Below are 24166 nucleotides of genomic sequence, written 5' to 3' on the forward strand. Positions count from 1 at the left end.
TAGAAGTGCCCATCTAAGAAGGCGGTCATTGGCCACAGACAAAATGACGTCAAATCACGTTATATTTACAGTGGCTTAGATTGGACTGACAACATCATACTTTCAAAATCTTAGCTAGCAAGCTAGCAGTCATCATCATGAATCAAGTTGACAATCTGCAGGCAAATCCTTTTCAATCCTTGTCATATGAAGAGAAATTATGAAGAGAAATTCTAGATAAAACGTATTGGTGCTCATCGGCCATTGGACATAAACATTACACAACAAGTTGGAAATCGCAAAATTGAGTGGTTTGGAAGCAGTCCATGGCTAACTGCAACCATTGCAAAGCAATCCCTAGCCTGCTATTCAGTGGAGTGGATGTGTGGTCCAAGTCTGGGTTTAAGGGTCTCTTTTCTAAGCTTAACCTCTCTTGGGTAGGGGGCAGTATTTTCACGTCCGGATGAAAAGCGTGCCCAAAGTAAACTGCCGGTTACTCAGGCCCAGAAGCTAGGATATGCATATAATTGGTAGATTTGGATAGAAAACGCTCTAAAGTTTCGAAAACTGTTAACATTATGTCTGTGAGTGTAACAGAACTGATATGGCAGGTGAAACCCCGAGGACAAACCATCCCCCCCCAAAACAAATCAGCCTACCATGGTTTTCAATGGCTGTCACTTTTATTATAAGGCGAAATCCTCCCAGATTGCAGTTCCTAGGGATTCCACTCGATCTCAACAGTCTTTAGAAAGAGTTTCATGCTGGTTTTTGGAAAAATGAGCCAGAAATTGTAGTTTTTCTAGATGGCTCCCATTTTGGCTGTAGTGTTTCCAAGCGCGTGGAAGAGAGCGTATTCTTTGGTATTTTTCTCCGGTAAAGACAATAACGATTCTCCGTCTTAAATTTTATAGTTTAGGTTTGATTATAAACATTGTTTGACTTGTTTGGAAAAGTTTATTAGTAATGTTTGGGATTCATTTTGTATGCATTTTGATGGAGGGAAACTGGGTGGATTATTGACTGAAGCGTGCCAGCCTGAGTTTTTATGGATATAAAGAAGGACATTATCGAACTTTGTGATGTATCTGGGACCTTTTGGAGTGCCAATAGAAGAAGATCATCAAAGGTAAGGCATTTATTATATCGCTATTTCTGACTTTCGTGGCGCACCTGCCTGGTGGAAATATGTTTTTCATGCTTTTGAATGCGGGGCGCTGTCCTCAGATAATCGCATGGTGTGCTTTCGCCGTAAAGCCTTTTTGAAATCTGACACAGCGGCTGGATTAACAAGAAGTTAAGCTTTATTTTTGATGTATTTCAATTGTGATTTTATGAAAGTTAAATATTTATAATTCTGTAGTTTGAATTTCGCGCTCTGCGATTTCACCGGATGTTGGCCAGGTGGGACGCTACCGTCCCACCTGCCCATAAGAAGTTAAAAGGATAAACATTCAACATTGGCCATGCAGTCAATCCAGCATGACTTCTGCCGCATTCAAAACAACTGTAAACTTGGAACTGGGAAATCTCAGACTTCAGTGAGTTCAAGAGAACTGGGAAAACACGTTTTGAACAGTCATCCAACTCGGAATTCCAAGTCAGGAACTCGGGCCTCTTTCTAGAGCTCTGACCTGAAGATCAATTACGTCATGATTCAACCTTTAGATGGCGCCGGAAAAGAAGGCTGATGTTTTACGTGTTCCTATCCAATTGTTTTTTTTATTTGTTTCTTTGCGTTGTTTGTAACTTCTTTTTTTACTTATTTTGTACATAATGTTGCTGCTACCATCTCTTATGACCGAAAATAACTTCTGGACATCAGAACTGCGATTAGTCACCACAAAAAATAATTATTTTCTTTCATTTAACCAGCTGGCTGGTTATACTCTGTATCGGCAGGATAGAACAGTGCCGTCTGGTAAGACAAAGGGCGGCGGACTATCTATTTTTGTAAATAACAACTGGTGCACAATATCTAAGGAAGTCTCGAGGTTTTGCTTGCCTGAGGTAGAGTATCTTATGATAAGCTGTAGACCACACTATCTACCTAGAGAGTTTTCATCTGTATTTTTTGTAGCTGTCTACATACCATCACAGACTGAGGCTGGCACTAAGACTGCACTCAATGAGCTGTATTCCGCCATAAGCAAACAAGAAAACGTACACCCAGAGGCGGCGCTCCTAGTGGCCAGGGACATTAATGCAGGGAAACTTAAATAAGTCTTACCAAATTTCTATCAGCATGTTAAATGTGCAACCAGAGGGGAAAAAATACTCTGGACCACCTTTACCCCACACACATAGACGCATACAAAGCTCTCCTTCGCCCTCCATTTGGCAAATCTGACCATAATTCTATCCTGCTGATTCCTGCTAACAAGCAAAAATTAAAGCAGGAAGCACCAGTGACTCAATCAATAAAAAAGTGGTCAGATGAAGCAGATGCTAAACTACAGGACTGTTTTGCTAGCACAGACTGGAATATGTTCCGGGACTCCTCTGCTGGAATTGAGGAGTACACCACATCAGTCATTGGCTTCATCAATAAGTGCATCGATGACGTCGTCCCCACAGTGACCGTACATACATACCCCAACCAGAAGCCATGGATTACAGGCAGCATCCGTACTGAGCTAAAGGCTAGAGCTGCCACTTTCAAGGAGCGGGACTCTAACCCGGAAGCTTATAAGAAATCCCGCTATGCCCTCCGACGAACCATCAAACTGGCAAAGCGTCAATACAGGACTAAGATCGAATCGTACTACACCGGCTCTGACGCTCGTCGGATGTGGTAGGGCTTGCAAACCATTACAGACTACAAAAGGAAGCACAGATAAGAGTTGCCCAGTGACATGAGCCTACCAGACGAGGTAAACTACTTCTATGCTCGCTTCGAGGCAAATAACACTGAAACATGCATGAGAGCACCAGCTGTTCCAGAAGACCGTGTGATCATGCTCTCCGCAGCCATTGTGAGTAAGACCTTAAACAGGTCAACATTCACAAGGCCACACAGGGCCAGACGGATTACCAGGATGTGTACTGCGAGCATGCGCTGACCAACTGGCAAGTGTCTTCACTGACATTTTCAACCTCTCCCTGTCCGAGTCTGTAATACCAACATGTTTTAAGCAGACCACCATAGTCCCTGTGCACAAGAACACTTGGTAAACTGCCTAAATGACTACCGACCCGTAGCACTCACTTCTGTAGCCATGAAATGCTTTGAAAGGCTGGTCATGGCTCACATCAACACCATTATCCCAGAAACCCTAACAGATCCACAGATGATACAATCTTTATTATACTCCACACTGCCCTTTCCCACCTGGACAAAAGGAACACCCATGTGAGAATGCTATTCATTGACTACATCTCAGCGTTCAACACCATAGTGCCATCAAAACTCATCAATAATCTAAGGACCCTGGGAATAAACACCTCCCTCTGCAACTGGATCCTGGACTTCCTGACGGGCTGCCCCCAGGTGGTAAGGGTAGGTAACAACACATCCGCCATGCTGATCCTCAACACAGGGGCCCCTCAGGGGTGCGTGCTCAGTCCCCACCTGTACTCCCTGTTCACTCATGACTGCATGGCCAGGCACAACTCCAACACCATCATTAAGTTTGCCGATGACACAACAGTGGTAGGCCTGATCACCGACAACGACGAGACAGCCTATAAGGAGGAGGTCAGAGACCTGGCCGTGTGGTGCCAGGACAACAACCCTCATCGTGATCAAGACAAAGGAGATGATTGTGGACTACAGGAAAAGAGGACCGAGCAAGCCCCCATTCTCATCGACGGGGCTGTAGTGGAGCAGGTTGAGAGCTTCAAGATCCTTGGTGTCCACATCACCAACAAACTTACATGGTCCAAGCACACCAAGACAGTCGTGAACAGGGCACGACAAAACCTATTCCCCCTCAGGAGACTAAAAAGATTTGGCATGAGTCCTCAGATCCTGAAAAGGTTCTACAGCTTCACCATCGAGAGCATCCTGACTGGCTGTATCACTGCCTGGTATGGCAACTGCTTGGCCTCCGACCGCAAGGCACTACAGAGGGTAGTGCGTATGGCCCAGTACATCACTGGGGCAAAGCTTCCTGCCATCCAGGACCTCTATACCAGGCGGTGTTGGAGGAAGGCCCTAAAAATTGTCAAAGACTCCAACCACCCTAGTCATAGACTGTTCTCTCTGCTACCGCATGGCAAGTGTTACCGGAGCACCAAGTCTAGGTCCAATAGCCTTCTAAACAGCTTCTACCAACAAGCCATAAGACTCCTGAACATCTAATCAAATGGCTACCCAGAATATTTGCTTTGCCCCCCCCCCCCCCCCTTTACACCGCTGCTACTCTCTGTTGTTATCATCTATGCATAGTCACTTTAATAACTCTACCTACATGTACATATTACCTCAATTACCTCAACTAACCGATGCCCCTGCACATTGACTGTCTACCGGTACACCCCTGTATATAGTCTCGCTATTGTTATTTTACTGCTGCTCTTTAATTACTTGTTACTTTTATTTCTTGTTCTTATTCGTATTTTTATTTTTTAAACTGCATTGTTGGTTAGGGGCTCGTAAGTAAGAATTTCACTGTATGGTTCACCTGTTGTATTTGGCGCATGTGACTAATAACATTTTATTTTATTTTATTTGACCTTGTTTAGTTCAGAGTTCCCAGTTGTCTAGAAAGCACAATAAATCCAGAGAATGCCAGACTTTGTAAACAAAGTTTGATGACAAAATTTGCCAACGAAAGACCGCCGCACCACCTTCCTGTTCAAGTTAGCACAGCACAACAAGGTGAGTCCAAAAATTTATTGAATGCTGCAGCATAAATTATTTAATATGCCAGGGAGATATGTATACTGTAGCTAAGAAAGTAATACTAAGTGTATGTCGTGTGGTAAGCTGTTAGTAGCCCATGTGCCTCACCCTAATAATTTGTTCCCTTTTCCCCTCATAACGTAGCCTATTGTTCTGACTTAGTGGTGCACATGTAGCCTATAGCCTCTTTTAGAGAAATGTCATCATCAAATATTGTAAGAGCTTTCATTGTCTGCTTATATGCTCCCTTTATTTATCCTACGGTTCTGACTTGGTGTACAGGGAGAATACTGTAAGAACATCCCTTGTTCTGAATTCTGTCGCTGTACATTTCAACAGTGCTGAACAAATAGTTATATTGACTATGTCTGTCCTAGCTCACTCATTAATATCTTAGTCGAAATTACGGATTGCCTCTTATCCACTCATCATCCCCTTATGCCATCGTTTGTACGTCTCAATTGTCAGTAGAAACCACATTTGTTTAAGCTATGTTTTTTTTAAAGGCGGTAAATGAGGCTGAATGAACTGTTTCGCTACAAGACAAGGCTCCGCTGATAGCCAGGTGTAGCAGTGGTAAGGTGTTGGGACTCTGCTGTTGGGACAGCTTTGTGTAGGCCATAATAGTTTGTGGGCACCGTTTGTCACCATTATAGTCCAATTAATGTATTGTTCAGTGTTGTGTTGTGTAGTGGCTTTGCTGGCATACATCTAATTATATTTATTTGAGTTTGAGATGTACATGTTAAAATCACAACTGCTAATAACACTAGTGTCTCAGCAAACTGCTAACATACTGCTGTCTTACAATGGTTGTCAGACAGTTCCATGTTGTATTGTATTTGTATTTCATTAGGATCCCCATTGGCTGTTGCAAAAGCAGCGGCTGCTCTTCCTGGGGTCCACACAAAACATGAAACATGATACAGAATGACATAATACAGAACAGCAATAGACATGGACAGCTCAAGGACACTGAAGCACTAACTCCACCAGGCGACAGTGATCTACGAGGCAGTCCAGTCCAGTCTGTCTCACCTGTTGCTGTTGGTAGAGCATTAGCTGCTGGTGCTGGTACAGCTGGATCTGCTGCAACTGCTGGAGCTGCAGCTGGCTCTGCTGCTGCAGGGTGAGCTGTTGGGGCTGCTGCTGCTGGATGTAGCCCCCCACATTGTCCACCTCACCGTAGCCCTCACCGGGCGTCCCTCCTCCCCCACCCGCCATGACGTACGCGGCTGGCGAGGCCACGCCCGAGGGATCGTTGCTAATTGGCTCCCAGGCGTCGGAGGAGGAAAGGCAGTAGAGGCCCTGGGCTACGTAGGTGTTGGGCCACACGTCGGCTGAGGAGTGATGCATCGCCTGGTCTGTTGTGTTAGGAAAGGATGAAGGGAGAAGTATATGTTAACATTTTGGATTACATACAAGATATACACTGAGTGTACAAAACGTTAAGGACATCTGCTCTTTCCATGACATAGACTGACCAGGTGAATCCAGGTGAAAGCTATGATCCCTTATTGATGTCACTTGTTAAATCCACTTCAATCAGTGTAGATCAAGGGGAGGAGACAGGTTAAAGAATGATTTTTAAGCCTTGTGACAATTGAGACATGGATTGTGTATGTGTTCCATTCAGAGGGTGAACGGGCAAGACAAAATATTGAATTGCTTTTGAACGAGGACATTTTAGTAGGTGCCAGGTGCACCGGTTTGAGTATGTCAAGAACTGCAACACTGCTGGGTTTTTCACACTCAACAGTTTCCCGTGTGTATCAAGAATGGTCCACCACCCAAAGGCCATCCAGTCAACTTAACACAACTGTGGGACGCATTGGAGACAACATTGGCCAGAATCCATGTTGACACCTTGTAGAGTCCATTCCCCGACAAATTGAGGCTGTTCTGAGGGCAAAAGGCGGTGCAACTCAATATTAGGAAGGTGTTTGGTTTGTATACTCAGTGTGTCCTGTAATCTCAGAGCACAAAGCAGATTTTTGATGTATCACAGAGTTCATTTTAATTTTATTTAACCCTTATTTTACCTTTACAGCAAAGGCCCTTGAAGCAGTGGTATCACCAGATATCAGAAGATATTTACAGCAGTATCACCATTTCAACAAGAAATACATTGGCAACTTATTTAAAGCTCAACATATCTAAAGGTTAAAATTAAAGCTCGCTTGACAATGAGCAAACTGTGCCTTAGTTATTACAATGTCTATTCTAAGCAGATTTGATTTGGTCTCTGACTTGATAATAGCAGAGAATAGGCCCGTATGGTGCTGTTAATGAGAGCAAGGCTAAGTCCTTGTGTTAACCTACAAGCTCCCCCAGGGTTTTCTGTTACAACACAACACTACCCAACCAAACACACCAGGGCCACAGCTGCCATTTTGAGTTTCTCCGCAACATTTCTTCATGCAGCCCTGATGCACCTCTAGCTGGCCTGTCAAATGAAGTGGAAAGGACATCAATCAAACCAGAGTAAATAAGCTCAATCAAAGTGGCTGGAAGCCTTCTACAGTAAAATATGGAGCAGCACAGTCCAGTAAAGAGTGGATGTGGAGCTCACAAGTCAATTATGATCCCTCTTCACAACTAAATAATAGCTAAGTTATGTGGTTTTGCACTTGGAACTAATATTGTTGTGTAAAAGTATATGCTTAATTTAGTATACATTCTTTTTTTATTCATTCATTAAAGCTGGTATCCATAGCGGTGAACCTGCTATGTCCATTTTGCAAGATTACAACAACAAATGTGTTACTTCAAACAATGAACACTGTCTCTTCCCATCGGACATCATTGCACAACATTGCACGCACGATCAACAAAGTATGTACTACGATTTATTTTTTACCACGATGCTGGATGCTCATTTCCTCAACAACAACAAAAAACATTAACAAATGCTCCTGGGGCGGCCAGTGTCGCTGTTGCGAATCTCAGCTTTAAATGCTATTCTATCAAATGTTGCCTGTACATCCTTCTCAATTTCACAACAAAGCACTATGGCATTGGATGAACAGATTCAGTGAGTGTTGTTCATTGAGATTTAGTTAGCACTTTAAAAACGAAAGGTCTATGTAATGGAAATGATATGATTAAAGGTTTGACTAAATGATTTCACTCAGAAACCATATAACCTGTTGAAATGTATTAGAAATTATAAAGGTTATGGCTCTGGGTGAGTAGACTGTTTAAAACTAAGACACTGTTACCACTTCAAAATGAGCAGGGCAGAGTTGATAAGACGACCTTGGGAAAGGAACAGGAGAAGATGCCTCCCTAAGTTAGGGAGAGAAACAATGGCCTGGGAATGGCTAGTTGGCAGGAGATTAGAAGACAGGTGGCATGGTTTGATAAGGAATGTAATGTGTACTGTGGAAAAATACAGCCACCTAAAGCGGGGTGGAGTTCTCTACTGATGTAAGTTTGTGTGTGTGTGTGTGTGTGTGTGTGTGTGTGTGTGTGTGTGTGTGTGTGTGTGTGTGTGTGTGTGTGTGTGTGTGTGTGTGTGTGTGTGTGTGTGTGTGTGTGTGTGTGTGTGTGTGTGTGTGTGTGTGTGTGTGTGTGTGTGTGTGTGTGTGTGTTAATATAAAAGGCTTTGTACATTGTAAGGATTTTCAGAGCTCTCATAAATAAACATTTTGACCCTTGTAGACTGGCTATTCGTCTGCTTCATTCAACCAGAATCTTACACACTCTGGGGGGCAGACTGAGTAGTTTAATTGAAGTTCGGTTTAAGAACATTGATAACTTAATTGCCGTAACAATTTGGTCCTTCGAGCGCGGAACTCAATATCCGCTTCTGTCGGTCCAGAGAGACACCGAAACCGTGACATATCTCTAGATTATCAGTTCTACAAATTTCCTTAAAGTCAGTATCACTTAAGGGCCTAGAGGATAACTACTTAATGGCATAGAGGATAATTACTTTAAAAAAATAATAATTTGTAGAATATCCACTCCAACGTTTGGAAATGGACCTTATTGAACTACTCCGAAGAGAGGGGAAGAAGGGGAGTTTAACAATAATAGATAAGTATAGCAAATGGGTAGAAGCGTTCCCAACTTACTTGGTGGACATGATTATGGTAACTAAAATATTAGGTCAAGATATTATCCCTAGAGTTGGTTTACTAGGATCTATCTCTTTAAATGATGGATGACATTTTAGCTAATCAAGTAGAACAAATAAAATGTCAGAGTTAGAGAGACCAGAACAGGTAGACATAGAAGTCAAAGATATACTAGCAGAGCACATGAGAAGACTGTTTGTTAACCAAACCCGTATGTCCAAGATTTTGTGTCCAACAGGTGAATTACAGGAGAAGGTGATTCACTCAATCCAACCAGGAGACTGGGTCTGGATCCAGTCCCTGAGGAGAAAAGACTGGAAGCAGCCCCGTTGGGAAGGCCCATACCAGGTTCTGTTAAACCACTGCCTTTGCCATTAGAAAAGCTGAGAGAGTCACTTGGGTCCACGTTATCCACTGCAAGAAGGTATGTACACATATGAGCACTGCTGATCCCACACAGAGTTAGGAGAAGAACCGAGTACCAACAGGGTCCGGGGGTTACCTCCTTAACGAAGATTCCCTATCCCGACCGTTCATCACTGTGTGTGCTCCTAGAGGTGTGAGTATGGGGTGGTACCAAGCAGAGAGACTAAGGGCAGGAGAGGGTTGGCGGTTTTTGGGAAGAGTAGAGACTCTGAGCTGCATCATAGTCTTGGAAACCTTTCTGATATATCCAGATCCACCACCTTCCGGTACTAATCATACGACACTGTTGTCATTTATAAGAATGAAAAGATAAACTATATAATACACTGATGAGTGACGTACAGAATAAGGAGCCAAAGAAGATCAAGATGTAGAATTTAAGGTAAACATTAAACAATTCCCGAGGAAAGCAAATAACTTTACAGGGATTGGGTGGGCCAGATTGAAGTACTCAGCCAACCCACCTCGGTTCACTTTAATTCCTGATGAGTACCAGTGTTATATATACATGAATGGCACCGAGAACTTAGATGAATTTAATGGCTGAAAGGTAGTCGTTAATGTGACTGAGTTAGGTTTAGAAGTACAGGAGAAAATTCTTAACCTCATCGCACCTATAACTGATGTAGGGTGGGCTAGTACCAGCAAAGGACGCATACGACTGTCACGATTCCTACCGACGGTGGCGCCCCCTCCTGCTCGGGTGGCGCTCGGCGGTCGTCGTCACCGGCCTATTAGCTACCACCGATTCCCTTTTTGTTTTTCCCTTTTTTTTATGTTTTCTCACCTGCCCTGAGTTAGGTAATTAAGAGGGCTATTTAGTTCAGCTGGCCCGCACCCTATTGTGCGGGATTGTTTTTCTGTATGTCAACTGCGTTTGTTGACTGTGCTTGTCCATTGTATTTTTCCCTGTTGTTGGGAGACCTTTTATTTTGTACGGGTGGTTCCATTAAAATTACCACACAGTGTTCGCTGCTTCCTGCGCTTCTTTCCGCCACACCACAGACAAGACGTTACAGAATCCCGCACCACCAGAAGGAGCATGGAATCAGCGGGAGCAGCGGGCACTCCACTACCCTCAATGGAGGAACGTGTCCAGCACAATACATCGGTCCTGCATCGCATCGGATCCGCCATGGACCAGATGATGGAGAGGATGGAACGATGGGAGAGGAGTGGTATCCTCTCTCCACCTACACCCCCCCCCCCGATACAACCATCTCTTCCTCCTACGACGTCTGGCTCTGGCGCGCTTCGCCTGGCACTCCCGAGGGAGTACGATGGGACGGCGGCTGGGTGCAAGGGGTTTCTTCTCCAGCTAAAGTTGTACCTGGCCACCGTCAGACCTGCTCCTACAGGAGAGGAGAGCGTAAGTGCCCTCGTTTCCTGCCTGACGGGCCGAGCTCTGGAGTGGGCTAATGCGGTCTGGAACGCTCCAGACTCGGCGAGGGACCACTACCCAGAATTCACCCGCCGCTTTCGGGCTGTTTTCGACCACCCCCCCGAAGATAAAGCGGCGGGTGAACAGCTGTTCCACCTCAGGCAGGAGACGAGGAGCGCTCAAGACTTCGTGCTGGAGTTTAGGACCTTGGCTGCTGGAGCGGGGTGGAATGACAGGGCCCTCATAGACCACTACCGGTGTAGTCTCCGGGCGGACGTCGGCAGGGAGCTGGCCTGTAGGGACACCAATCTATCCCTGGACGAACTCATTGACATGTCCATACGGTTGGACAATTTGCTGGCTGCCCGCGGGCGTTCGGAGAGGGTCCTGCCCGTTCCACCCCCGTGCACCCCCGCCCCTACCCCTATGGAGGTAGGGGGGGCCGTGCCAAGGGGCACCGGAGGAGGTGGCTCCTCCTGCACCAGCTGTGGTCGGAGAGGACACACGGCCGACCGGTGCTGGAGGAGCCAGTCTGGGAGTCGAGAAGGCAGGCAGAACACTTCTCGGTCACCTCAGGTGAGTCAGCACCAGACTCGCCCAGAACCCCCTGTTGGTCATGTGTTTTTGCCTGTTTCATTTTCTAATTTTTTCCCCTCTTCCCAGCATAGGGCGCTAGTCGATTCAGGCGCAGCTGGGAACTTTATGGACCGTGGACTTGCCATTAAGCTGGGCATTCCACGGGTGCCGATAGATTCCCCCTTCCCCGTGCACTCCTTAGATAGCCGACCATTAGGGTCAGGGCTAGTCAGGGAGTCTACGGTGCCGCTGGACATGGTAACGCTGGGGAATCATAGGGAAAGCATTAACTTTTTCCTTATTGATTCACCTGCGTTTCCAGTGGTGCTGGGGGTCCCCTGGCTGGCTGGTCACAATCCCCTCATTTCATGGAAACAGGGGGTTCTCCAGGGGTGGTCGGAGGAGTGTTCAGGGAAATGTCTAGGAGTTTCCATAGGTGCCACGTCGGTGGAGAGTCCAGACCAGGTGTCCACCGTGCGCATTCCCCCTGAATACGCCGATTTGGCGATCGCTTTTTGTAAAAAGAGAGCGACTAAATTACCACCTCATCGACAAGGGGATTGTGCGATAGATCTCCAGGTTAACGCTGCGCTTCCCAGGAGTCACGTGTACCCCTTGTCACAAGAGGAGACGGCGGCTATGGAGACATACGTCACGGAATCCTTGGGACAGGGGTACATTCGGCCCTCCATCTCACCCGCTTCCTCGAGTTTCTTTTTTGTGAAGAAAAAGGAGGGAGGTCTGCGTCCGTGCATTGATTATAGAGGTCTAAACGCGATCACGGTGGGGTTTAGTTACCCACTACCTCTTATCGCTACGGCGGTGGAATCATTTCACGGAGCACAGTTCTTCACAAAATTGGATCTCAGGAGCGCGTATAACCTGGTGCGTATCAAGAAGGGAGATGAGTGGAAAACCGCCTTTAGTACCACATCAGGCCATTATGAGTACCTCGTCATGCCGTATGGGTTGAAAAATGCTCCAGCCGTCTTTCAATCCTTTGTTGACGAGATTCTCAGGGACCTGCACGGGCAGGGCGTGATTGTCTATATCGATGACATTCTGATATATTCCGCCACCCGCTCCGCGCATGTGTCCCTGGTGCGCAGGGTGCTTGGTAGACTGCTGGAGCATGACCTATACGTTAAGGCTGAGAAGTGTGAGTTTTTCAAACGAGCCGTCTCCTTTCTGGGTTATCGCATTTCCACCACGGGGGTGGTGATGGAGTGTGACCGCGTTAAGGCTGTGCGTAATTGGCCGACTCCAACCACGGTGAAGGAAGTGCAGCGGTTCTTGGGCTTTGCCAACTACTACCGGAGGTTTATCCGGGGGTTTGGCCAGGTAGCGGCTCCCATTACCTCACTGCTGAAGGGGGGGCCGGCGCGTTTGAGATGGTCGACGGAGGCGGACGGAGCCTTCAAGAAGTTGAAGACCCTGTTCACCGACGCGCCCGTGTTGGCGCACCCGGACCCGTCTTTAGCGTTCGTAGTAGAGGTGGACGCATCCGAGGCTGGGGTGGGTGCCGTGCTATCACAGCGCTCGCGTGCGCCACCGAAACTCCGCCCCTGCGCTTTCTTCTCAGGGAAGCTCAGTTCGGCGGAGCGTAACTACGATGTGGGGGACAGGGAGTTGCTAGCGGTAGTCAAAGCCTTGAGGGTGTGGCGACACTGGCTTGAGGGGGCTAAGCACCCCTTTCTCATCTGGACCGACCCCCGAAACCTGGAGTACATCCGGGCAGCGAGGAGACTGAATCCACGTCAGGCAAGGTGGGCCATGTTCTTCGCCCGGTTTAGGTTTACCATCTCATATAGACCGGGTTCCCTTAATACTAAAGCCGACGCGCTGTCCCGTCTGTATGACACGGATGACCGCCCCATCGATCCAACTCCCATCATTCCAGCCTCTAGGCTGGTAGCACCAGTGGTGTGGGAGGTGGACGCGGACATCGAGCGGGCACTGGTGTTGGATCCTGCGCCTGCGCAGGTGCCCGTGGTTGATTCGGTGGGCGCACACGCTACCTGCGGCGGGTCATCCTGGTGTAGAGAGGACAGGGCGGAGTCTAAGGGGGAAGTATTGGTGGCCCACCTTGGCTAAGGACGTGAGGTCATATGTCTCTTCCTGTTCGGTCTGTGCCCAGAGTAAGGCTCCTAGGCATTTACCGAGAGGGAAGTTACAGCCCCTCCCCGTTCCGCAACGGCCATGGTCGCACCTGTCTATCGACTTCCTGACAGATCTTCCCCCCTCTCAGGGGAACACTGCGATTCTGGTGGTTGTGGATCGGTTTTCTAAGTCCTGCCGTCTCCTCCCCTTGCCCGGTCTCCCTACGGCCCTGCAGACTGCGGAGGCCCTATTTATCCACGTCTTCCGGCACTACGGGGTGCCGGAGGATATTGTCTCTGATCGGGGTTCCCAGTTCACATCCAGGGTCTGGAAGGCGTTTATGGAGCGGCTGGGGGTCTCGGTCAGTTTAACCTCCGGTTATCACCCCGAGAGCAATGGGCAGGCGGAGAGGGTGAACCAGGAGGTGGGCAGGTTCCTGAGGTCGTATTGCCGGGACCGGCCAGGGGAGTGGGCGAGGTATATTCCTTGGGCAGAGTTAGCCCAGAACTCACTTCGCCACTCCTCTACTAACATGTCACCCTTCCAGTGTGTGCTAGGGTACCAGCCGGTCCTGGCCCCATGGCACCAGAGCCAGACCGAGGCTCCTGCGGTGGAGGACTGGGTTCAGCACTCCAAGGAGACCTGGAAAGCAGTACAGGACTCACTGAAGGAGGCCAGTGCTAGGCAGAAAAGGAGTGCTGACCGCCACCGCAGTGAGGCGCCGGTGTTCGCACCGGGTGACAGGGTCTGGCTCTCGACCCGGAACCTGTCTCTCCGCGTGCCCTGCCGGAAGCTGGGGCCGCAGTGTGTGGGGCCCTTCAAAGTCCTGAGGAGGATAAACGAGGTGTGTTATCGGTTGCAACTCCCTTCCTATTACCGTATTAACCCCTCGTTTCATGTGTCTCTCCTCAGGCCGGTGGTGGCTGGTCCCCTACAAGAAGATGAGGTGCCGGAGGCCCCTCCACCCCCCCTGGACATCGGGGGGTCCCCGGCGTACAGCGTAAGGGCCATTCTGGACTCGAGACGCCGGGCGGGGGGCCTACAGTACCTTGTGGACTGGGAGGGGTACGGTCCGGAGGAGAGGTGCTGGGTGCCGGCGGAGGACGTCTTGGACCCATCCATGTTGAAGGAGTTCCACCGCCTCCGTCCGGATCGCCCTGCGCCTCGTCCTCCGGGTCGGCCTCGAGGCCGGTGTCGGCGCGCTGCAGGGGCCACGCGTCAGGAGGGGGGTACTGTCACGATTCCTACCGACGGTGGCGCCCCCTCCTGCTCGGGTGGCGCTCGGCGGTCGTCGTCACCGGCCTATTAGCTACCACCGATTCCCTTTTTGTTTTTCCCTTTTTTTATGTTTTCTCACCTGCCCTGAGTTAGGTAATTAAGAGGGCTATTTAGTTCAGCTGGCCCGCACCCTATTGTGCGGGATTGTTTTTCTGTATGTCAACTGCGTTTGTTGACTGTGCTTGTCCATTGTATTTTTCCCTGTTGTTGGGAGACCTTTTATTTTGTACGGGTGGTTCCATTAAAATTACCACACAGTGTTCGCTGCTTCCTGCGCTTCTTTCCGCCACACCACAGACAAGACGTTACAACGACAGAAAGTACCACAAAGGGTGGTTAGGAACTTGCGCCCTGGAGTTATTGGTCCAACCAGTTCGAATTAGTCATCAGAGGCCAGTTATAGGAGGCTAAAGTAGGCACAGGAGGAGTTTTGACCAGGATGGGAGTAGCTTTGTCTAGATGGATGCTATTGGCATCCTCAGGGAAGTTCCAGATGAATACAAAGCTATGACTCAAATATGTGAAGGCTTTCACACTACATTATTTTGGTGGTTGACAATAAAGAAAAATGTGGATTGGATTAATGACATCTTTCATAATCAACAGAGATTCATGAATGAAACCGGGGATGCAGTAAAGAGGTTCTCTGACCAATTATCCACCACCTCCCTCATGACCGGGTAAAATAGACTGACTCTCGATATGTTACTGGCAGAAAGGGGCGGGGTATGTAGAATGAGTGGGGTTCATTGCTGTATGGTTATTTTTTTAATAAACACAGCTCCAGACGGATCAGTGTTGTAATCACTGTGTTGTGGGCTGCTTTCACCTGTATGAGTGTGTTCGTATTGTGTGGTTGTTGTTTGGTCCCGTGTGCGAGAGGTCTCATTTCCAGGGCTCTGGAGAGATTTATAACGGAGCAGATGGTGCGATACGGACCGATTCCAAGTTCAGACCAGTGGGACGACAAATACCTACCGCCGAGCCTGTTGGAGGATTCATTCAATTACGAGGAGCCCATGTTTGATGAGACCATCTTTAACGTTTAGGAAGACTGTTTCTTTAAATAAACGTCATAACGAAAAATCCTAATCCGAAGAGTTATGATTGGAGATAGGCTTAGAACAGTCATCGAAAAGTATGTGTTGACAGTATATGCATTTGTTTTCTTTGATGTCCTGAATTAGTTTGATTTTGTGTGAAATTTCTGAATCCAATAAAAATATATGTGTTATAGTGTATGTGAAATATTTAGCCAATCGGGTGGATTGTAATGGAAATGATATGATTAAAGGTTTGACTAAATGATTTCACTCAGAAACCATATAACCTGTTGAAATGTATTAGATATTATAAAGGTTATAGCTCTGGGTGAGTAGACTGTTTAAAACTAAGACACTGTTACCACTTCAAAATGAGCAGGGCAGAGTTGATAAGACGACCTTGGGAAAGGAACAGGAGAAGATGCCTCCCTAAGTTAGGGAGAGAAACAACGGCCTGGGAATGGCTAGTTGGCAGGAGATTAGAAGACAGGTGGCAAGGTTTGATAAGGAATGTATGTGTACTGTGGAAAAATACAGCCGCCTAAAGCGGGGTGGAGTTCTCTACTGATGTAAGTTTGTGTGTGTGTGTGTGTGTGTGTGTGTGTGTGTGTGTGTGTGTGTGTGTGTGTGTGTGTGTGTGTGTTAATTTAAAAGGCTTTGTACATTGTAAGGATTTCAGAGCTCTCATAAATAAACGTTTTGACCCTTGTAGGCTGGCTATCCGTCTGCTTCATTCAACCAGAATCTTACACACTCTGGGGGGCAGACTGGGGAGTTTACTTGAAGTTCGGTTTAAGAACATTGATAACTTAATTCCCGTAACAGTCTAATAAAATGGCTGCCCTATTTGTGAGTTGTGGCCATGTTTGTAGTCCTGTACCTCTGCTGGTGATGCTCTCCTGGTTGGTCTCACTGAGGTGTGCCACACTGCCTTGTTTGGAGCCAGCACAAATCCCATCTTCCTCCATTGATCTCCAGCCCAGCAAAGTAGCCTCCGATAAGGCAAATTGTGCCATTAATCCTGGGAGAAGCAAGGGGAGAGACTTTATAAACAAAAATAGAAGACATGGTCCCAAATCTAATTTATTGACATATTGATTTGTTAAATTGTAATTGGTTCTTATGTTTACTCTTACCTGCAGTGAAGCGGGCCTCCTTTTCTCCTTCACTGAGTTCACTGTACATTTCGCTCTCCATCCGCCTCTCCTTCTCACGTTGCGAGGTTGGGATTTTGGTGACCACAGCCCCTTCAGTCCCAGTGGATGGTGTGTTCCAGCTCTGCCATTCGATCATGTGAGCCACTTTGCCCGAGGCCATGGCAGTGGGCTTAGTTACTTTATCCTTCATGGAACGGGACACACCTAAATAAAGAATAGAGGGGGGAGAACACTGTTTCACAACACATTCAATTTGTGAATATGTCACCTCCTACAATGGATTTGGGCTCAGGAAGTGAAATGGGCTGGGAACTGTGGAAAATGCTTAATGGCTTGTGTGTTCTTTCTGGGAGGCAATGGTACTGTAGCCAAATATGAATTCGGTACAAAATGGCTTCTTCCTCTTTCATGCATGTCTCTCAGGAGCTATAGATGGTTGGAGATTGAAGGGAGTGTAGATGGGGCTTACAGCATTATTAGAAGCTGTCTATTTATTCGTCAAGGCTTGTTGACATGATCAATTTTTCAGTCGTCTGTGGTGAGCAAACAAGGGTGAAATACAGAACTCATTTTGCCACATTAATATTCTGAGTCTTTACTCATCAAATTAATCAAGAAGATGAGATTCATTAGACTTTAAGCATTTGTTTGTAATTAAAATGTGAAAAAAAGTTATTTGCTTTAAACATAATTCTCAAAAGGCCCCAATGCAAATCCTTAATTAAAGTGCAAATATCTGACGATAACAAAGGATGTATTCATTCAGAGTAAGGGGTAACAATAAAAATCGAATTAAATCAATTGAGTGTGAACTGAATCCATTGGGCAATAGCAAATACGCTGGGATGAATGAAGCCTTGCTGATTTATTTCAAGTGGAGTTAAAAAATAGTGTTGTTCTCATAAAATGCAAATGTCATTCATAAAAGAATATTCATTGTAGATTTGTATTCAACGTTATGCAAAGTTATTTTGAGAGTAAGGAAAGTGGTTTTGGGGTCTTTATTATTCCAAGGTCGATATAATATGACTGTTAAACACAAACACGATATCAATCAAATGTACTTCAACTTCACCAGACACGACCACAACACAGTTGTATGGCTCTGTGCACAAACAAGCACAGAGCCATAAAACTGTCTTGCCACCACAATAAACAATCACAATCACCACCACAAATACCACACTACAAAACACTACATTTCCCAGCATGCCTGTGGAGTTGCATTGTGGTTTCTGCACTTATTTTAAAACTTGTATTTAAAAACAAAAATCTGATTGGATTCCATCAATTGCCCATAACCGGCCATTGATGTGTGCATAAGGTATCAATGGGGGGGCAGGAAGTGAAACAGGAGCACCCACAGGGGCGACCATGTTGGCTCCATCTCCTCTTCCTGTCCGGAGCCAACATGGGGCTGGTTTACCATCTACCAGGACAGACACACACCTGACACACCTGTCAGTGAGGACTTAGCCAGAGCACCAATCCCGTAGGCGTTGGAGTTCCTCTTCAGACGAGGCAGGATGGAGGAAGTATCCTCCATAGAGAGCTGTAGAAAGGGATGAGGGGAGAAAATAAATAAATAAACAAATAATTGTAGAGGGGAAAAGGGAGAGGACTGACCAATTGTTGTGAGGGGGTAAAACAATATTGTTGGTTGAGGATTAGATATGCGATAAAATAAAATAAAACAGGGGAAAATCCTACTTAACAAATGATCAAATACAACTACCACCATATTAAGCAAAAGATACATTACATTATCCAACACATCACAAATCATATCAGCACTTTGGTTAAACCAGCAATAGTCAGCACAGTAGTGTAGTAGTTCACTGTGCAGTCAGTGTACTGTACCTGTAGGGCCTGTGATTCATATGATTGATACATAAAGGAGCATCATGCTAGCAGCTAGTGTTAGCTACTGTAGATGAGGCTGGTTATCTCCCAGCCTGAGATACTATGTAACACAGGCAGTACAGTAGATTAGCAGCAGCGCTAAGATAGAGAGATGGGGAAAGAGGGAGGGAGGTGGGATGAGGAGAGACTGAAGGAAAAAAACGTTGGCTTATCTACAGACAGAGAGAGCCAAACTACGTGGCGGAACGGAGGAAGAAGAGGACGAGATTAGCACAGGACTTACATTGATTCCTTCCCAGGAAAACTCGGCACGCCCATGCTGAGAGAGAGAAGGAGGGAGAGGAAGAAAGCCAGGAGAGAAAAACGTATGTTTGTAGAGGAGCCAGGAAAAGGGAACGCAACAGAGAGGGGATAGGATTAAAATAAGTACACATACAACAACAACAACAAAACTGACAAATAAGGTGTGTAAAAGATACACAGGATGAAACCAGTAGTCGTAAAGTTGTAAAGACTTGGGTGGCGGGAGGAAGAGAAAGCGTCTGAGTAAAGAAGATGGAATACAAAAAGTGCAAGAGAGATTTGAATGATGCGGGCGGGTGGACGATTGAAATACTGATCAATTGAGGATAGAAGAGATGAGAATTCACTGTCTGTGTGTGAATAGATTCTCTCATATCAGCTTGACCATAGGCTTTGGAAACCGAAAGAGAAAAAGTACTGTTTTATTGCCATTGATGTCAGTGTTTGTGTTTGTAGTGCTTCCCTCGCAATAATAGGATACAACTCATTATTCATAATTGAATAATATCTTATAGTATCATAGCACATCCTTATAAATAGGACAATCCATTACATAAATGGGGCCCCTTGTGAGGAAAATACCTACATAAAATGGTGCCCCGTGCGAGGTCATTCTCCTACAATACTCTGAGTCGATATTCACTTCATAAGAAGAAATTACCCTTGATCACACCCCCAAATTGGGGGAAACAAATAGTGTTTTCCATTGACTCCCATTGTAAAAGAGCTAACTTCCTCGTTGATTTTTAGTTATACAGAAATAAAAAAACATGCAGAAAGATAGCTTAATCAGGTCAAAGATCCCGACCTACGGTTCAAAATGCTCCAACATAGGGAATTAGACCCTGCGAGAAGAGCCCTGTAGCTTCAGGCTATTTGGTGTGGGAGAGTGGGAAATTGTGGGAACCCGGTGTCCAAGTAGGCTACATGCAGCTATGTGTGTGGGAAACATTTTTGTTTCTATCTAATACCGACCGGGAGTATACACTAGACATAAAATTGTAGAATCTGACCCATCATCAGGCCTATCATACTCCATTGTTATGATAACAAGGAAAGGCTTGAAGTCAACTCGGACCTAGTTGCCAGGGGAAACTGCAACTTCTGTGGCAGTTAAGTGGCCCAACTGGAGTATGCCCATTGGCCATTGCATTTTGTCAGAAAGAACAAGGCTGGCCTTGGAAGATGTTGAGTACTGCTGCTTCTGTCTGCATCACAAACAGCTGTCAAGGATGTGATGTCCAAGCATTGCATCAAGTGAAACAACAAACATAAAATGGCAGACAGGTAACCTAGTGGTTAGAGCGTTGGGCCAATAACCGAAAGGTTGCTGGATTGGACCCCCGAGCTGACAAAGTAAAAATCTGTTGTTCTGCCCCTGAACAAGGCAGTTAACTCACTGTTCCCTGGTATGCTGTCATTGTAAAAAAGTATTTGTTCTTAACTGACTTGCCTAGTAAAATTAAAAACGAGACAGTGTAACAGAAGCAAAATAGCATGAACACAGGATCAATACCAACTGAGGAATGAACAAAAGGAAGGGACCTATAAAGGGGAGGTAATGAGGTCCAGGTGTGAATCATAATGATGAGTCCCAGGACTGGTGGTTAGTATTCCGGCAACGTTGCACGCCAGAGGGGAGGAGCAGAAGTAGACGTTTCTATAGGAATATGCATTCCGCAAGTTAATCTTCAATAGTAAAACTCAAAAAGCACCTCATGAGTTGTCACAGTGATTAAGCAAGCCCCATGAAGTCCAAGCTAGCCGCCCAGAGGATTTCTGCTTTAGTTGGGATGGAGAAAAAGAATCCCACAAAATGTTGAATTATTCACTGAAAAAAGTGACCGTGGTCAGTGCTTGCTCTTTATTTATGAGGGCTTGCGGTGTGGGATTCGTCACTAGAAATGATTTATCATGGTTAAAATGTGCATTAACAGGAAGGGCGAGCAAGAGCAGCATGGTGTCAGTGTCCTTGGAACTTCTTCTTCCTAGCAACAGGCCCAGTGATTTCTGCGAACAGGTTTCCCCTGGTGAAACACTTTTGTCTCAATCGGCCAATCAGACATCAGTGGTCTTGTTGTTGCCATCAAGCTCTGGCCAGTCCAGAGGAGTGCATACTGTCTCTCGAACCGTATGTGTTACGAGGCTGCATCTACCTCAGCTCAGCTGCCACTGCTGTGTTGACAGAATTCCGAAAAATAGGTAGCCCCTGGCCAATCCATATCCATCCATCATATCCAGAACTATATGGGGTGAAAAATGTTTTATTGTTGCTTGTCAGACATCTAACAGAAATGGGGATGGGGGTCCCGTAAAACATATTCAAAGAGCATATTATGTATAGTAGAATATGTAGCCTACACGCTCTATTCATGTTTAAACATCTGTGGTTGTCTTGTTGGTTGTCATTGTGTAGGCTCTTTGTGCTGTTTGAAAAGACCCCACTGTGTATTGCAATTGAGCCTTGTAGCCTCTTTAAAGAGAGAAACAAAACAGCAACAGTGGTAAAGCAGAGAGATGGATCGTATGCTATGTCCCTGGAGTGGGAGATTATATATGGTACATAATGGTTTGGGCTCTCGAGACCTGCTCCAGTGGCCTTTGTGAGAAATTCAATATAAACCATCTCTGAGCAACATTATATCATTGTCCTCTCAGTATAGGGAGCAGTGTGAGCGAGACACGCTCAGTTTCACTACTAGATTTTTTTATTTTTAAACATGAAACTACACTTTTCCTCAATGGCCATCTTGGCTCAAGGATCCATTGGACATAAAGAAGAAATGCACTCGAGGGTAGAGCTGGAATGGTGTAAAATCCAGACAAGTGATATTTCACTTCAGGGGGATAAAACGTACATTGAAATGTCATCCATACCTGCTCCCCATCTTTCCGTACAGGAACAGCGTCCGCTGCTAGAAAAGAAACAAAGAAGAAAACAGAAAGAAAAACATGAAGTCAACCTTATGCAACCTTTACTGAGTAGAGCTGGTAGCACTCGCGAACATTTACGCTGACGTTCACACAAAGCACTAACATTGTATTATTATTCGCATCAGCTGTTAGCATATTTGGGAAAAACTAGAATGTCATTATTGGCCAGGATCTTTAGATTCCTCTGCTGATTGTGTTCACAAAGGTCTCGAACGACAGCTTTGTGTGGTATTACAACTGCTTTGTCATTAGGATGCATTTGATAGTAGGCCTATTAAATCATGCATTGAAAAACGGTTTCTTTTTCATTTAGTATTAAACTATTAGTAAGACATATTATATTATTATACCCAAAATACAGAAAATACAGTAAAGTAATATTATATTGGCACATACTGTAAATTGACACTGCATTGCGTGCCCTCTTCTCCACACAGAAATAAGCTGAAAAAAGTCATTAGTTGAATTCAAAATCCTTAAAACACTTGTCTGTAATGTTTTATATCCTAACATCTCACTTTAATATTTTTAACAGTTAAAGTGTCATTTAAAAGGGCAACGCACATAAAGGAACAGTATCCATCATAAAAGGGGAAGTTCTGAATTGAAACACATCTTCATGCCTATCTAAGGGCCCCGTCTGAATGTGAGCCCTTTTAACACTTGAAAGTGTCCTTTTCATAAACAAGATCCAACATAAAAGAAAGTCAAATTGAGTTCTAAGACCTGAATTAAAACACTTCTCCTCTCTTTAACTACAGCTGAGTTGACAACCCAGGGGAACCTGGAGGCCATTTTCCTCCATCAGACATTCACACACCAGAGACCTCTACAGCTGATGGAACTCCAAGATAACCGAGGGGAAATGAGGGTGAGGAACAGATGGTGGCACTCGAAGAAAAACCAGAAAGGAGGACATGGAGGGAAAAAACGGAGGGTTTACTGAGATGGGGCAGAGAAAAAAAAGGACAAAGCTACGAGGAGGAGGATGGGGCGTTCCAGTAGACCAATATTTGAATGGTATCAGTGAGTTTTATAGTATGTTATCAAGCCTGCATCTTAACCAATGGAATGAAAAGTTGGTGAATGTTTTATTGTTGGTGTTAAAAGAATCATCACATAGATTATTTTAACACTGAATTGTGAATTGTGTCCACAGTTGATAAGCCATCATTTGTTTTTGCCACATCTCACCACCTCATGTGTAAGGTCTATCCACCTGTAAAACATGCAAATAAAAAACAGGCCCAAACACACTCATCTTAACCCCACACTTGTCTCCCTGGCCTGTCAAGAGGTCTTCAACAGCTTGGAGTAAACAGCTGTCATCTAACAGCTTGGAGTAAACTAGACAGACATACCTCTTGACCTTATAGAGAACTAAGCCTCCTCCACTTTGCTGTAGAATTTGTCTCGTTGCAGAGAATTTTCTTTCCCGCATTCATTGTTGAACAAAAACAGAGTCAGATATTGAACCTTTTGAGAGGAGAGGTAAGGTCTCAACCGTCACAGGAGTCTTATGATACAACTGTACAATTACAAAGGTGGGGGAAAAAAAGCTTTGTTCCGACCAATTGTGTGGGCTGGGGAAGGGTAGGACTATGTTCACAAAGTGGGCGAAATAGCAGGGGCTCGCCACTCGCGCTGCACTGAGCGAGTTCCGTTACGGAGCATTTATCCTACTGTGACCAACCGAGCGGAAGCCAGAAACCGCGAGGGCCGTCAAAGCAATAGGCGGGGGAAGGGAGCATCGTCGGACACTGCCGCGATCACTCCTGACAGATCTCGTGGTCTGAAATGTTTGGGACCATCATCATCTGTCTTTTGCGATCGCTTGGGGCCGAGTGGGGCGTCTTGGTGGTGAAACGCAGTGGTTGACGTGCGCCCTGACACTGATTCAGGGTGAAGGGCAAAGTCTGACTCACCTCAGCTCCAGTACCAGTGCCGAAGGGCGTTCTAGCGGGACACCGCTACATTGTTTTGATAAAAAACTGTTGAGATACCACAAATACTGTCAACCTAATTTACAAAAGCATGAGACCCAAAATACATACCCACTGGGCACAGAAATCAATGCAACATCTATTCCATGTTGGTTCAATGTAATTTCATTAAAATGACGTGAAAACAACGTTGATTCAACCAAGGTGTTCCCAGTGGGTATCTACGAGGGGAAAAAAACGATTCCAAACTATTAA

The 24166-nt window shown here is 45.8% G+C and overlaps 1 protein-coding gene across 4 annotated transcripts in view; it reads right to left on the reverse strand.

The window, feature by feature from the left end:
- LOC106588434 (uncharacterized) overlaps positions 1-24166 on the reverse strand; it is a 35944-nt gene that overhangs the window by 5648 nt on the left and 6130 nt on the right. Inside the window, exons 2-7 of one of the 4 annotated variants that reach the window (XM_014177424.3) lie at positions 21912-21949; positions 19015-19050; positions 18327-18420; positions 16848-17072; positions 16592-16732; positions 5864-6189 (exon numbers count right to left, since the gene is read on the reverse strand). In XM_014177424.3, coding sequence (XP_014032899.1) covers positions 5864-6189; positions 16592-16732; positions 16848-17072; positions 18327-18420; positions 19015-19050; positions 21912-21949 — 860 coding nt within the window. Of the gene's footprint in view, positions 1-5863; positions 6190-16591; positions 16733-16847; positions 17073-18317; positions 18421-19014; positions 19051-21911; positions 21950-24166 lie in introns of all 4 variants that reach the window. The other 3 variants (XM_014177422.3, XM_014177427.3, XM_014177425.3) reach the window with 3 other exon arrangements.

Source organism: Salmo salar, chromosome 27 (assembly GCF_965601325.2).
Source record: "Salmo salar chromosome 27, fSalSal1, whole genome shotgun sequence".
NCBI lineage: Eukaryota > Metazoa > Chordata > Actinopteri > Salmoniformes > Salmonidae > Salmo > Salmo salar.